This window comes from Austrofundulus limnaeus, unplaced genomic scaffold (assembly GCF_001266775.1).
Source record: "Austrofundulus limnaeus strain Quisiro unplaced genomic scaffold, Austrofundulus_limnaeus-1.0 Scaffold98, whole genome shotgun sequence".
Taxonomy (NCBI): domain Eukaryota; kingdom Metazoa; phylum Chordata; class Actinopteri; order Cyprinodontiformes; family Rivulidae; genus Austrofundulus; species Austrofundulus limnaeus.
Genome location: NW_013952500.1, coordinates 198,742 through 213,157, shown reverse-complemented (window position 1 = coordinate 213,157; position 14,416 = coordinate 198,742). Strand labels below are relative to the sequence as shown.

At 39.7% G+C, this 14,416-nt stretch overlaps 3 protein-coding genes across 7 annotated transcripts in view; 1 reads left to right on the top strand and 2 right to left on the bottom strand.

Annotated features, from left to right (window-relative positions):
• Positions 1 to 20: 20 nt before the first annotated feature.
• On the bottom strand, positions 21 to 10,588 carry ddah2 (DDAH family member 2, ADMA-independent). Of its 5 annotated transcripts, none has more exons than XM_014013094.1 (6): positions 10,453 to 10,588; positions 4,496 to 4,803; positions 4,059 to 4,247; positions 1,395 to 1,514; positions 917 to 1,060; positions 21 to 600 (listed from the first exon to the last, which is right to left on the bottom strand). In XM_014013094.1, exons 1-6 carry the CDS (start codon positions 10,499 to 10,501, stop codon positions 481 to 483), a joined length of 930 nt encoding a protein of 309 aa, XP_013868548.1. In that variant the 5' UTR covers positions 10,502 to 10,588; the 3' UTR covers positions 21 to 480. The 5 variants fall into 5 exon arrangements, with proteins under 5 accessions (XP_013868548.1, XP_013868549.1, XP_013868550.1 ...); XM_014013095.1 differs by having other exon boundaries at positions 4,496 to 4,908; positions 10,453 to 10,540; XM_014013096.1 differs by lacking the exon at positions 10,453 to 10,588 and adding an exon at positions 5,505 to 5,633 and having other exon boundaries at positions 4,496 to 4,908.
• On the top strand, positions 7,352 to 12,285 carry lypc (ly6 domain containing, pigment cell). Its single transcript, XM_014013103.1, has 3 exons — positions 7,352 to 8,432; positions 9,287 to 9,406; positions 10,495 to 12,285. Exons 1-3 carry the CDS (start codon positions 8,381 to 8,383, stop codon positions 10,695 to 10,697), a joined length of 375 nt encoding a protein of 124 aa, XP_013868557.1. The 5' UTR covers positions 7,352 to 8,380; the 3' UTR covers positions 10,698 to 12,285.
• clic1 (chloride intracellular channel 1) overlaps positions 11,957 to 14,416 on the bottom strand; it is a 5,658-nt gene continuing 3,198 nt past the window's right edge. The window contains exons 5-7 of the mRNA XM_014013101.1: positions 14,178 to 14,284; positions 13,272 to 13,453; positions 11,957 to 13,198 (exon numbers count right to left, since the gene is read on the bottom strand). Coding sequence (XP_013868555.1) covers positions 13,037 to 13,198; positions 13,272 to 13,453; positions 14,178 to 14,284 — 451 coding nt within the window. The 3' untranslated portion in view covers positions 11,957 to 13,036. The remainder of the gene's footprint in view (positions 13,199 to 13,271; positions 13,454 to 14,177; positions 14,285 to 14,416) is intronic.

The following is a 14,416-nucleotide window of genomic DNA, read 5'->3' as shown; positions in this document are numbered from 1 at the left end:
ATTTGGTCATAAGATTAAACTAGTTTTCATCTTTTATTGCAGAAATAGTGGTATAATTAAAGCAACATCCTGGTAAATTACAAGTCTTTTCAAACAATAGTTGATTATTTCATACACTGGAAAGCTAAAAACTTACATTTAGCAGCTAGTTACTAAAACAGGCTTTCCTTCATAAGCTAGTACCAATAACTAATGTGCATTTCGACTAGTTATAAAGTTGTTTTGCTGCTAATCTGCTCAAGTATAAAACACATTTAGGTCCTTATGGATTTGACTGCATGTTTGTAGAAACAGGCACTGAGTTTGGAGCTAAAAGTTGAGGGAAAACAAACTTTTTAACTGGTCTAAAGTAGGGGCACGGCAGCTGAGTTTCATAAAGCTGTATGACGCCAAAGCAGGAGTTAAATCAGACCAAAATCAGACCAGTCCTGGGGGGTCAAAACTACAGTTATCTTACAGGTATATGATCGCTCTGTGTGTTTAGAAATGTGTGTGTTTTCTGTTGATGAGGAGGCAGAGGGAGGACAGAGATGCTCCCAGTTTGGAGGCTTCGCTGCAGGCCGTCGGCAGGAGGGTGTAGTCCTGCAGCTTCTGGAAGGCCTGCGGAGAGTTCAGAGGAAACCGTTCACTCATCCAGAATGAGCCAGTGAAACCAGGAGGGGAGGAATAATGGTTAAATCAGAGCAACTCATGAGTGATGGAAAAAAAACTCATGAATTACTGAGAAAAAAATACAAAACATGAAGTCAGATGGGAGTGTTTTACAATTCTGCTGAGTCAAAAGGAACAAAAATAAAAAAGCTGCATCCTTTTGTTTTAAAAAGCTCGACACTTTCATATCTCCAAAACAGCAGAAAATGCCTAATTTGAACCTTTTTTTTCAGGTTATAAAGGGTTAAATCTGAAGTGTACTCACAGAGACGCTCTCAGGACATTCCTCAGCGGGCCTGTGCAGCAGGAAGTCCCGTTTGGACGGGCCTTTAACGTAGATGCAGTTGGCTGCAGACTCCTCCGGCACAGTGAGCACGTCGTAGTGGTGATCAGTCAGCTGTTCCATCATCTAAAACATAAACACAAAGGCTCGATGTGCAACAATACTAAAAAAATTAGGTATTCAGCTATTTGGAACATCATGAAATGAAGAATGACAACAGGATTTATGTGCTTTTCTTTGCAGCTAGAAATAAACAGTAATTTATTATATTTAACCCCATTTTTGGCCACGAATGATCTCCAACCATCAAATCAAACTTAAAAATGATCATTTATTTTTGTTCTAATTATTACAAGAGCTGATGATCCCACTGTCCTGCATGTTTCATCAGAAGCCTGTTATCATCCCTCTCTATAGAGGTTAGGTTTCTGAGAACGGTGCATGAAGTGGACTTTCTTACCCGCAGCGTCTTCTTGGCCCCGTCGCTGTTGCTGACGATGATGGTACCCGGACCCCCCATGGAGCAGACGTTCTTCAGTCTGGCTCCACCGCAGACGGGGACGGTGGACACAGCAAAGTCCTGAACAGGTGAAAATAAAATGCTGACGCCACAAAAAAAAAAAAAAAAAACATTTATGATTCAAGTTAACAAATCTCCGTAGAGTTGAGCTCATTTTTTACACCAAAATATCACAAGAAAGGGATTTTAAGATGAAAGCAGCTTGGTTATGATCGGCTGTTCTTGGCTCCTGTAGTTTTAAAAGRAGGTCCTTTAAGGAATACCTCTGGACAAAGTGATGCTCTCTCTGTTTTCCTTTGTGAATTCTTAAAGATGCAAATATGGAAAATGGACTTTTTTGATCATAATATCATGTTCTAATGTCATTCCCTCATTAAAAACATACCCAGTGTTGCTTTGACTCATTCATGCATGTTTGAGAATCCCTTGAATCTCCTGTAGACATGTGGAGCTCCATAAACACTTGCTGGTACAAAGCTCCGCCTATAAAGCTCCTCCCTGGTGCTCGGTCTGCAGCCGGGCACCCCTCTCCCAAAAATTACGAAGATGTGCTGAAGTGGGAGTGTCTGAAATGGTAAGAGGTTCTTAAAGAGACAGAGGCCAATTCCAAGGCTTTTAGATAGACCAAGATGCAAAGTCTATCTTTCTATCTATTGATCAAAAAGAAAAAAATTGTATAGGTCTTCTGGACGGTTTCTTCTCTAATGAAACGTTTCGTCTCTCCTCCAAGAGACTTCTTCAGTCTGAGAGTTTCAGGCAAAATTCAGGCTTTTAAGCACTGCCTCCATGTGACTGATACTCACATCACATGGCTATCGTTGACACCTAATTAACAATTATTGTTAACGGGGTGGAGTGATACTGGCAATAGCCGCACTGTAGGAGGGGGACAACTGAAAACGGAGGCCTCCACCTCTGTTTAATGATGGACGGTCTTTCTTCACAAAAATGGCTTCTTTTACTCCTCTCTCAAACCAACGTTCCTCTCTATCAAGAATGAGAAGATCCTCATCTCTGAAAGAGTGACCGCTGGCCTGTAAATGAGTGAAAACTGCAGAGTTCTGGCCATTAGATGTAGCTCGTCTGTGTTGGGACATTCTTTTGAACAGTGGTTGCTTTGTTTCCCCGATGTATAACTGGTYGCAGTCCTCCTGGCACTTAACAGCATATACAACATTGCTCTGTTTGTGCCGGGGCACCGGATCTTTGGGGTGAACCAGCCTTTGTCGTAATGTGTTTTGGGGTTTGAAAGCCACTGGGACATCATGTTAAGAAAATAAACGTCTCAGTTTCTCCGAAACACCCGCAACATACGGAATAACCACTGGTTTGGGTCTGGGTTTGGGGTCTTCATTTTCACCTGAAGGTTGCATGGAATCCTGTCTGTGTTTCCTGTCTGCTTTCAGGAAAGCCCAGTCAGGATAACCACACTGCTCCAGGGCCTGTCGTGTGTGTGATTTCTCTTTCTGCCTTTGTAGGGACACTGTCTGCTCTGTGGTACAGAGTCCTGATCACTCCTAACTTGTGTTCCAGTGGGTGGTGGGAGTCAAAACGCAAATATTGGTCTGTGAGGGTGGGCTTACGATATACGCCAGTTTCTAACTGTCCTCCATCCGAAACCGAGACATCGAAATACAGGAACACCAACCTGCCATTTTTTACATCCTCTCGTGTGAACTTTATATCTATTGATCTTCCTCTTTATCCCTTGTCCTGATGGCACACGCACCTACTATGTCTCTCTATCCTTGTGGGGACTTTCCATTCACTTCCATTCATTTTCTGGTGATTTTATATCCTAACCATGACCATTTACCCTAAAATTAACCTCACAGGTACCTACCTGACCCTAAAACTAACCTAAACTCAATTCACACCTTGGTCCTAACACCCCACCTCCAAAAAAAAAAAAAAAAAGCCTCTGGAGCATTTGGTCCCAACGAGGCTGCATTTTCATGAAAATTTGTCCCCACCAAGCAGCAAAAACAAGGACACTCACACACCTCCTTGTGTTTGCATCAAACTGAGGACTTTGTATTGACTTCCATTCATTTCTCTAACAGTATTTATGCCTAACCCTGACATTTTCCCTGAAATTAACCAGTACTGGTCTACAGTTAACCCTAACCTGAACCAGAACTTAATTCACACCAAACCTTTAAACCTAACTAGTAAAGCACAGCAGAGCTGCAAACAAAATGAGGTCATTGAAAAGGTCCTCAGTTTACATCAAAGACCTCACTTTGATAGTAACTATGGAGCAAATAGTCCTCACTCTGTAGTAAAAACAACCACACACACACACACACACACACACACAGAAGAGGATGCAGAGTCGGCATGAGTAAAAGCACTGTGGAGAAGTGAAGGAATCAATATCTGGGCGGGTCTGGTCGGGCCGGTGGGAGCAGAGGAACAACCTCATTCATCACCGTTTAAAGACAAGAACTCCCAAAATGCAATAAAGCAAATGAGCAGCTGCTCTCCTCGGCAGCTCCAGCCTTTTATCCGGTGACGCTCTTGGCAACAAGAGGAGCCAAATATCATCACCTAACACTTCTCACATCCCGCAGCCGTGTGAGGCCGTCTGATCCGCCTCCGTACCCTGAACGTGTCGGCCAGCACTTCGGCTCCTCTTCGGTTGGTGTGGGACGACACGCCRACGAAGAACTCCCTGCCGGTGAAGAGGACGTCGCTGCCTTCGAGCGTGGCCCCCCCAGAGTCGCCCTGCTCGCCCCCCATCTCCACCACGGTCAGGCTGAGCTCAGACATCACCCTCCTCACAGCCTCCGCCTGAGGACGAGGACACGAGCAGAGGTTTACTCAGATTTAACTTCAAACCACACGTTTTTAACAAAACACAAATTTGAAGGTGGAATTCAGGATTTAAGATTAAAGGGAGGGAAATAAATGAGTTGTTTTGTCTGATATGTCAAAACAAAATTGGGAAAGAGGGATGAACAGATTAAGAGTGCTATGGAAGGATTAGGGCAGCAGAAATCAGCTCCTGCAGCTGGTTTTTGTTGTTGCTGTGCTGTTACCTCACTGCGTCTCTGCTGTTTGAAGGGTCTGGTGATGAGCGCCGTGTCCCCCTGGATGACCGCCACGTCCTCGATCCTCCAGCTCTCCGGCAGCTCGGGGTCGGGGGGGATTTCGATCAGCTGCAGGCCGACCTTTTGCCTCAGCGCTCCCGTCAGGCAGCCGAACTGACGCTGAGCCTTGGCCAGCTCCACCGCCGCCGTCGCCTCGTTCTCCCCACCGTCTCCCGCCACTTTCCCAAAAGTCTCCGGGATGCCCCGCACCACAGCATGGGTGAAGCGGCCGTAAGGGCACATATTTGCCATGACGTCWGTAAAGATGCAGATATCGGTGAACAGGGTTAGGCTAGGCGATCCAGGAGGATGGAGGTCTTCATCGGGCGCTGCGCTCCATCTTTGCTCAAGAGGAATCTAATCTGAGACAGAGAAGGAGTCAATGTCAGGGAATGAAATCATTTACATTTAATCAGGAAATAGCAGATAAAGACATGAACTTATCAAAGCAAAGGATGGTTGAAATAATGCAAAGATTGTCCAACTGGGAGCAGACAAAGTGGCTTTGTTCAGCGTTAGATTATTTCTCAGATTTGGGACAAATGCTCTTTATTCATYTTTCCTGTAACTCAAAGCAGTCTCCCACAGAGAGGCTCCTAAAGTCCCTCCAACAGGATATTTCCTTCATAACTTATGCAACAAGTCCCAGCTTTCATGTCCAGCTGTTTTCCATAAACATAAAACATAAAAAGTTGACCTTAAATGATGCTTATTTAAACAGCATGTTTGCTTCATTGTTGTCTTTACAAACAGCCATTTCCTTTTGTTTGGGTTTATTCGGCTGTAGTAAATCAGAACAACCCTCCACCCAAACAGCACCGCCCCACTTCACTCTTCCAAATAACTTGGGATGATTTTCTTTTCCCCACATCTCTTTAAAAAGGAGAAACTAATTCCCCCCGAAACGTCCACAAATTCAACACGGAACAGATAAAAGTACAAACGCGGGTCGACTTACCTGTTTGAGTTTTTTTATTTTTGAGTTCCGTCCCGTTTTGCCCCTTAGTTTAATTTAATTTCCACGCCTGTTCTGTTCCCGTTACTCTCCCTCCTTCTCCTCGCTGCCCCTTTTAGTCAACAGCTGCTGTGGAACGAGTTTACTTCCGGTTATATTTTTCAAAATAAAACCCCTCACTTTCCGTACCTCTGCCCCGCTCGTTATTCACTTTAACCTTTTCATTTTAGTTAGCTCTAGTCATCGTATGTGTAGCATATTTTCCCTTAAAATACAGAATCATCCCGTATTTGAAGGTTAAAATTTGCAAGTTGGTAAGGAACGCACTTTGCTCTGTTTAATTTGAAAAACTTCGCAGTCGCACTTCCGGTTTGTCCGTCCATATAAAGTTGACTGGACGCAGCGCTGTTCTCAGCGCCCCCCATCCCCCACACGTCCTGCCCGGATTCAATCAGGGCTCACCGCCACTGTTGTTTTTATATTTTTTCCATTATTAATTACTTGTGCATGAGTAAGGGATCCTTAAATGTAATTATTAATTGATAATTAAAACAGTTTAAATGATTAAGAATCCAGTTTTGAATTTAAATATCTTAATTTACAAATTTACCTTTAATTTACCAAAACAAACTAATCAATTTAAGCAAAAATAGCTTGAAGTTGACCAGAGTGATTATAAATACGAACAAAATGAGCACAAAAAAAAGCACATCCAAGCCAAAAAGATGCAAAACTCATAAAACTGAGCTACAATCAAAAGAGACAAAACAACAAACAGTAACTTTATCCATATATTTATTTTTTTTTACACTTTTTTGCTCAAAAATCTAAAAATTAAAATACCGTTTGAGTAAAAGATTTGAATTGTTGGTTATTTTTATTGTAAAATGTAAAACATTTACCATATATAAATCTTCACTTGAGCCAAAGTCAAACCGATTTTTAGATTCAAATCAAACACAGATTTGTATTTCCAAGGATTAAATCCCGCTTATTCACTCTGTAATCCTGAATTGTGTTTGTGACGCGGCAAAAATAATCTGGTTTATCCAGAAAAGTGGGTCAGATGATGCTGAAAGAGAAATAAGCAGGTCAGACAGTGAATAACGTTCACTTCGGTTTTGTTCAACAGATGATTTCTTTGCTAATATTTGTCGATTTGTGGGTCAGAAATGTTTTGTTTACGACACACAAGCTGCACAATATTCCTTCAGCTGATGGGACTGAGACACTGCAGCACGAGGGAGGTGCTGAACAGAACCGAGGTTCTGCACGACAGAACCAGACGTGGTTATGCGAAGGATTAAAGAACCATCTGTCTGCTGCAGAACAATCAAAAATAATCTGCCTCAGATTAAAATCATGCAATTAATCTCAAGTTGCAGAATGACAATTTAAAGTAGCAAAATGCTAGCTAAAAGTTGTAGCAAAAACAATAGCTAAAAGTAGCAAAGGCTATAGGTAAAATTAGCAGAATGGTAGCTAAACCCTAAAAGTAACCAAAATCTAGCTCACAATGTTAGCAGAATGTTAGCTAAATGCTTAAAGTAACAAAAGACAAGATTAAATTTGCAGATTGGTAACTTAAAATCATAAACGCTGGCTAAGGGCTAGGTGTAGAAAAAACAATAGCAAAAAGTAGCAAAAGCCTTGGTAAAAGTAGTAAAGTAACCAAAGTCTAGCTAACAGCTAAAAGTAGCAGAAAGGTAGCTAAATGCTTGAGATCAAAGTTGCAGAATGTAAAGTAATGTAGATGTAAAGTAAGAATGACGGCTTAAAGTGCTGGCTAAAAGTTATGTAGCAAAAACAATAGCTAAAAAAAGCATTGGTAAAAGTAGCAGAATTGTAAACAAAAAGTACCCAAAGTCTAATTAAAATTAAAGTAGCTGAAGGGTAGCTAAAAGCTTAAAGTAACAAAAGATGAGATAAAACTTGCAGAATGGTAACTTAAGGTAGCAAAATACTGGCTAAAAGCTAAAGCAGCTGAGCAGTAGCAAAGGCATAGCTAGAAGCTAAATTTAGCAGACTGGTAGCTTAAAGCTAAAAGAAGTAAAATAGTAGCTAAAAATAGCAGAGCATTAGCTAAATGTTAGTAGCATAAGAGCAGAAATCCTGTCAGTAAAGCTTTCTGTCCTCGTTCGTTTCAACAGCTCTGCACCAAACTTCATTCAAAAATCATCTGTTTTAACAGTAAAGCAAGGATAAAAGATCTTTACAGCTAAAGTCTGATCTTTGCTTGAATTGATGAAACATAAAGGAGTCCGTTTCGGGGAGCTGTTTTAAGGCCTGCAGCTGAGTAATTAATGGCGCAGTAAACAGCTTAGTGAGTCTGAGCCGTCACAAGACCGCTGTCAGCAGACCGTCCTGCCTGCTGTCCTCATGTCTCCCATTAAAACCCTGAAGGATAATTCAGTTAAAGTGTCTCACTGACCCTCTGTCCACAACATGCTGATTGTTTCTGTCTCTGACTGTCTGCTGACTCGCATCGGCTTCAGCGTTGGTTCAGCCTGACGGTTCTGTGTTTTCAGTTAAACACTTCCTTGCTTCTCCTTCCTTGTTGGCGGCTTGTTTTCTCTTCATTCATTCATTAATCTGATTTAAAAAGCTTTTAAAAGCATGAAAACATATGAATCAGATTCATCAGCTGTTTAAAATTACCTCTCCAAATTCAATTGTGAATCCCAGGAAGTAGACGGTGCCCGCCTGAGAATCACAGCTGCTCATAAGTTAGGCACTTTTTAAAATCAGGTTAATAAAATCTAAAAATATGTCAGCAAAAGGCGAGGACAGAGGAGGTTAGGGAATGACTCGGAGGACAGTTCAGTTCAAGCAGCTGCTCCTCTCCATTAGTCTTTCCAGGACTTTTTAAAGGACGAATCATGATTCGTTTACAGATTCTCACAGGACTCCTCATCTGTCTTCCTTTAGCAGGTAGGATATTTACCTTTCTGAGAGAATTAAAAAAAATTAACATTAACCTCATTTTTCTTCCTCTTTAAAGACAAACGTTTTGCTTTAAAGTGGACGTGAATAGTTTCTAATTAACCAAATTTACAATCTCTTTGATTTTCCGCAGTAAATTTAATAATCTATTTTAGTGTGATTTAACTGGACTAATTATTGCATTTTGTCTTAAACTGACAATATTTTAAACCAACCCAAAGAACCAAATTTGATCATCTCGACTCTAAAATCAAAGCTTTTCCTTCAAATTATATTTTGCTAACAGAAACATAAAGTTGACCTCAAATAAATACTGAGAAAGTTGTTCTCTCAGATCATGTTAGGGATCAGTATCACCTACTACCATATTCAATTTCAGCTTAATTCTTGTCAAAGTTTAAAGTTTGTTGCTAATAAATAAATATAATCTAAAAAAATGTAAGTTTTTATGAGTGAAAGACTACACAGCAGCTTTTAAAAAAGGTTTTACTGATGTATTTTTATTGTTTTTGACAGTTATGCTAAAAACAATACAAATAATTAACTGACTAAAACAAACTAAAACTTTATTCTTTAAATTTCTACAGTTGCTCTTTTGTCCACCAGGGAGCACCAACTAGTTTAATTTGTGGTATGCTCCTATTCAAATCTGTATTAAAGTACTTAGGATTATTAATGGGACATGACATCTGTTCATGTAAAAAGTCACAATATGAGATTTTTTTTTCATTGTATTTAAACATTTTAGAACGTAAACACGTCCAAGTGTCCTGAGATGATGCTACATGTTTAAAATTAGAATTAAATGAATATATTTTTTGGTAATTGTTATAATTTTGCAGCCTGTTTGAGGTGCTACACGTGTGTGTTTCCGGCCATCTCTCCCATGGATTGTTTGAAGTTTCCTCTGGAGTGTCCTGCTGGGCAGCGCTGCCTCTCCAGTGAGGCCACAGGAAGACGAGGTCAGATCCACGTGTGTCTGTGTGTGTGTGTGTGTGTGTGTCTGTGTGTGTGTGTGTGTGTGTGTCTGTGTGTGTGTGTGATCAGAGCTCAGTCTGTCATTGTTCACTGTCTCAACAGACCATTGAGGGCCACATGAGCAGTGTGTTTGTCCTCAAAGCCATTTGTGATTAATTTCAATGTGTCATGTTTAACTTGGATTAAACACGAAACGGAACACCGCTAAAAAACAATAACTGAGCTCTACCTGGTATTTCCTGCACAGAAACAGTGTTTTAACACGTTCTCTTATAAACACTGAAATGTGACATGTACGTGACTAAATCTGACATAAATAATACAGAAATATTATTAGAAGTAAAAGTAAAATGTGATTTATTTATTTTTTTTGGTGAGTAGCTGACGTCTTGAACTGTAAACTGTAAGTGGGAAATTCTCACTTCAACTGGGCCGCAAAAAAAAAAAAAAAAAACATCCTGCAGCAAAAAATAAAAATTTTAAATTAATTTAAAAATGCATCAAAATACAGATTTCACACAGCAAATTTCTCCGGCTGCTGTCTGCCTTTGAACCCCGTTTAGCTCCACTGGCTGGATGCCACCATTTTGCAGGTAAAATAATCAACATGCATTGTGGGGGATGTAGCATTTTAAGCAGCTTATTTTAGGACGTTAATACATCTTTGAAACTCTCGTGGGCCACATAAAATGCTGTGGTGGCTCAAATTTGTCCCGCAGACCTTGAGTTTGAAATGTTCTCTAAATACATGCAGCTACAAGACTCAAACCTCACAGAACCTGTTTGTAGAGATGTAAATACAGATGGTGTTATTACTTAAATAAACTAAAAAATATATCTTTTTTTGTTTTATTTACATCCAAACATAAAGATTAAAGAAAGAACGTGGAGAGCCACAACTAGTGGCTGGAATAAGCTAGAATAGAAAAGTGGGCTTTTCTTAATTAGCCGGGGTGTGGGGTYGTTGTGTGTTGTTGGTATTGATTGRAAAAAGGTAAATCTTTAGGTGGAAACATTTACAAAAACTTACTTTCCAGTTTCGTCAGCGTTTCTGATCTCTCTGCTCTCACAGGCGTCATCCAGATGACGATCTACGAGAAAAGCTGTGCCGTTCCCGCTCAGTGTGGCCTGAGTGGACAGAAATACACCTCCGGCGTCTACTTTAACTACACCAACGACTGCTGCGACACGGACCTCTGTAACGGAGCCGCACGGGCCGGCCGAGGGGCGGCGGCGCTCTGCCTGCTGCCCGTCTTCTCGCTCCTCATGGCCTGAGGCGAGGGACAGAAAAAGACCATCAGGAGACGAACAACTGCTGCACAACATGAATGAATGAATACATGAACCACACGTGACAGGAGGGTGATGTCATTAAACATCTGCAGAGGAAGAAATAAAAAGAACGGCTCTTAAACGGCACGACTCCTGTTCATCTTAAAGAGTCGTTCAAAAGATTCAGATCGTCTGTGAACGTCACATTTTTACTTACAGGAAAGAAATGTCTTGATTTTAAACTTTTTTTATTTACACACAAGCAATCTTCTTAAGGCTCTAAATTAAAAAAATATCAGGGTACAGGTTAGGGAACTTCGTGCTCAAAACCTTTTTTCAATTTTTTTTTCTCTTGAATCCTATTTTTACGTGCAGTTGATTGAATAATCTTTGTTTTAACACTTGAGTTGTCTGATGAGTTTCATTTCTCTCCTCAGTGACATCTGTATGTGCAGGGTTCCTACAGCAGGGTTTTAATACAACTTAATATAAAATTTAAGACTAACTTCCCAAAAAATAAAACCATTTTATCCAAATGTTTAACACATTAGTTGCAAGACATTAATTTAAAAATAATAAAAAATGTTACCAATTTAATGTTTGAGATAAGTTCCAATCATTACACTTATAATATAAATATATAAAGAATTCATTTAAGACATTTTAAGGCTAATTAAGGCTGATTGATGAATTCAGTGCTTTTTAAGTATCTGCAGGAACCCTGATGTGAATAAAACCTTAGATGAAATTTAAAAAAATACATTTCCAGACTCATTTTTATTCAAATGTTTTATTTAGACAATAAAGAAGTACATATAAGATCTTTTTTGAGTCAGATTGATTGTCTTCAGAGATTATTTAAATCAGTCTGATCCTGTGGGACTTTTTAACTACATTTTAACAAATTTTAACAAATTACAAAGCAAAACATCAGTAACAGAAGATGTGACAAACATCTATAAGTGAAAAAACTAACAGTTTCCATTCATTTAACTAATTAAAATTAATCATTTTGTAAGTTTTTCCACATTATATAATAAAATAAAATATTTTAGACTTGATCCCTTTAAACACAAATTCATTAAATCCACATCAATTCAAGTATATTAGTATTTAAACACCGGTAAGTTTAAGAAAGCGCTCAGTGAAGTCTAAAAAAGTTCACAAAATATATTTTTATGAATCTGAAGTGCACTTCGGTTTGTTTTTTTGTCATAAAATCTCTTTTACACTTGGAAATGCTGAAAATGCTCCTGCTGGACGGTTACTTAAAGGAAGGTCAGAAGCTTGATGGACGTCTGATTTAAATTTAACGTGTTAAACATATTGAAACATCTGCTGATATTTCAGCTGGTGAGCCAAACTTGATCTAAAAACGAACCGTTAATTTGAACCTTCCTGCTTTTAAATAAAAATGTATTAAAAATAGCTKAAATCTGACGCATTGGAAATGTTTTCAGTTAGGTCAGCGCAGTTAGAGAGCACTAAGAAACAGGCCACAAAACATTTACTCGTAATATAAAACGCTAACATAAAGCAAATATAAAAATATTTCCAGTATAAAAATGCCTTCATTAAACTTCCTGCTGTTTTTTTTCTTTTCCTTCTAAAAACAATCGCAGCTTCCTAGCAAAGCTAAACAGACTGAAGCCTTCATAGCGGATCAACAAAGCAGCTCAGTGAGCTTAAATAATCCTTCACGTCTGCTGCGGCAGAAAGGGGAAGCCCGGCTCTATTTAAACAGTTTCCTGTTTAACTGTTTTCAGATCTGCCTCCGTCTATTTCGCGCCCCTTTCGCACCACGAAGAAAGAGAAAAAAAAAAGTGCTCCGATGAAATGAAAGGGGCTTTTTTCCCCTCAGTGATGTTTTGTGAAACAACCGTGACAAAAAAATTAATTAAAAAAAAAAAAACGGCTGGTATGCAAATGTTCTTAATGACGAATAAAATAAAAATAAAATGGAGGCGAATGAGGCTGAAAAATGAGAATTAAAGTTTGAGCCTGTGAAGGTTTGTGCAGGTTAAAACAGAACAGAGAGGTTTAAAAACGTAAAGCAGCCGTTTTAATGAGTCACCAGAGGAGTTTCTGTGTCGGCTCATCGACCCGACACACTTCCTGGTTTCAACAAATCCTGTTTGAAGTGAGAAAACAAAGCTGCACCTGTGGGTGCGTTCTGAACGCTGCCGCCGCTCTGAGCTTTCTAAAATCTGTACGAAGATGAAAAGAAACGCTTAGAATAATTTTTAGTCACGTTTAAAAAAGGGATTGTTTGCAGAGTTAATGTTTGCTTTAAAAGGTGTGTTTTAATTGTTTTTCTTGGATTATGTTTCTCCAGCCTCCTCCTACTTTAAAGCCTTGGCTACGGAGGAGTAGGCGATGTGGATCTCGTCATCCACCGGGCAGGTGGCAGAAAACTCCTCCTTGGCGTACGCTGCGTTCAGGTACCTCCAGAGGTTGGTCAGGGACTCGGGGATGGTGAAGTTTCTGTATTTCAAACACACCACCTGGAAGAGGAGGAAGAGGAGTTTGAGTGTCGCGACCACAAAGCCGGCAGCGGTGAAGCACGTGAAGGTTCACCTTCACGATGTGCAGCTTGGGCAGCAAGTTGCAGTCGGCCAGGGTGAGCTCTCGGCCGTCCAGGAAGGGGCGCGACGAGGAAGTGACCTCATCGGCGCTGTTTGCGTCAATCTCATCAGGAAGCGGTGTGCCGAGGTATTCGTCCAGCAACCTCAGGGCCTTCAGCAGGCCTTTCTCTAGATCTGAGCGCACAGGAGTTTAGAGCACAGAAGAAGAAAAGAAAATACAAAACTAACGACATCAACAGATGCTTCCTGATGGTTCTATTTTCACCTGAAGACAAAATGACAGCGTTCAGCCACAGAAAACGTAAAAAAATAAAACTTATCTTGTGAAAATCCAGCATGAATTACCGCTAAAATTTACTGAATAAACTAAAACTACGTTTTTAAAAAAGGACAATAAATAAACATCTGATCTAAATGCCAAAAGTTGCAAAATGGTTGCTAAAAGTGACAAAAACTCTGCTCCTAAAACATTTTATTCTGGATTACTGGGAATATGAAAATAGTGGTTAAAAGTTTAACATAGCTAAATACTAAACATATGAGAAGATAAAAAATAAACATAGCATATGACTAGCTAACAGTAGAAAACGACTAGCTGAAGAATCAAACAGTGCCTAAGAGCTAAAACTAAAATAAAAAGCAAAATTACAGATAAAAGTATCATAGAAGACAAAAATAGACCCAGTATCCTGATGATCTTTAAAAATAACATTTATAAAAAGGAATTAAAAAGATCTCAATGTATTTCCAAATTATTTTTTTAGTAATTAAAGTAAAAATAATTAGGAATATTACAAAAACCAAGTCACCAAGCAGCTGACTGAGCTGAACATTTTCATGTAAGATGGGTTAAAATAACAGAAAGCATAAAAAACAAGTAATATTTCTGAGCACTGACTATCATTGGCCTGAGGGTTGGAGTTCTTGATGTAAGCAGAGAACTTGGAGAAGACGTCCAAACCGGCCGTGTTGGACTCTGGATTACGAGCAGCCAGACGAGGATACCTGAGAGACGAAACAGACGATTATACATCAAACAAAAACTCGCGCCAACAAATGATAAAAAGCTCAGGGGTCTCATTTATAAAGGATTGCGTGGAAACCATACTAAAAGTGAACGTACGGCCAAAAGGCGGA

Coding starts and splice junctions, on each gene's coding strand:
- lypc (XM_014013103.1), top strand. CDS start 8,381: ATGATTCGTTTACAGATTCTCACAGGACTCCTCATCTGTCTTCCTTTA. Junction 8,433..9,286: donor CATCTGTCTTCCTTTAGCAG/GTAGGATATTTA, acceptor ATAATTTTGCAG/CCTGTTTGAGGTGCTACACG. Junction 9,407..10,494: donor TGAGGCCACAGGAAGACGAG/GTCAGATCCACG, acceptor CTGCTCTCACAG/GCGTCATCCAGATGACGATC.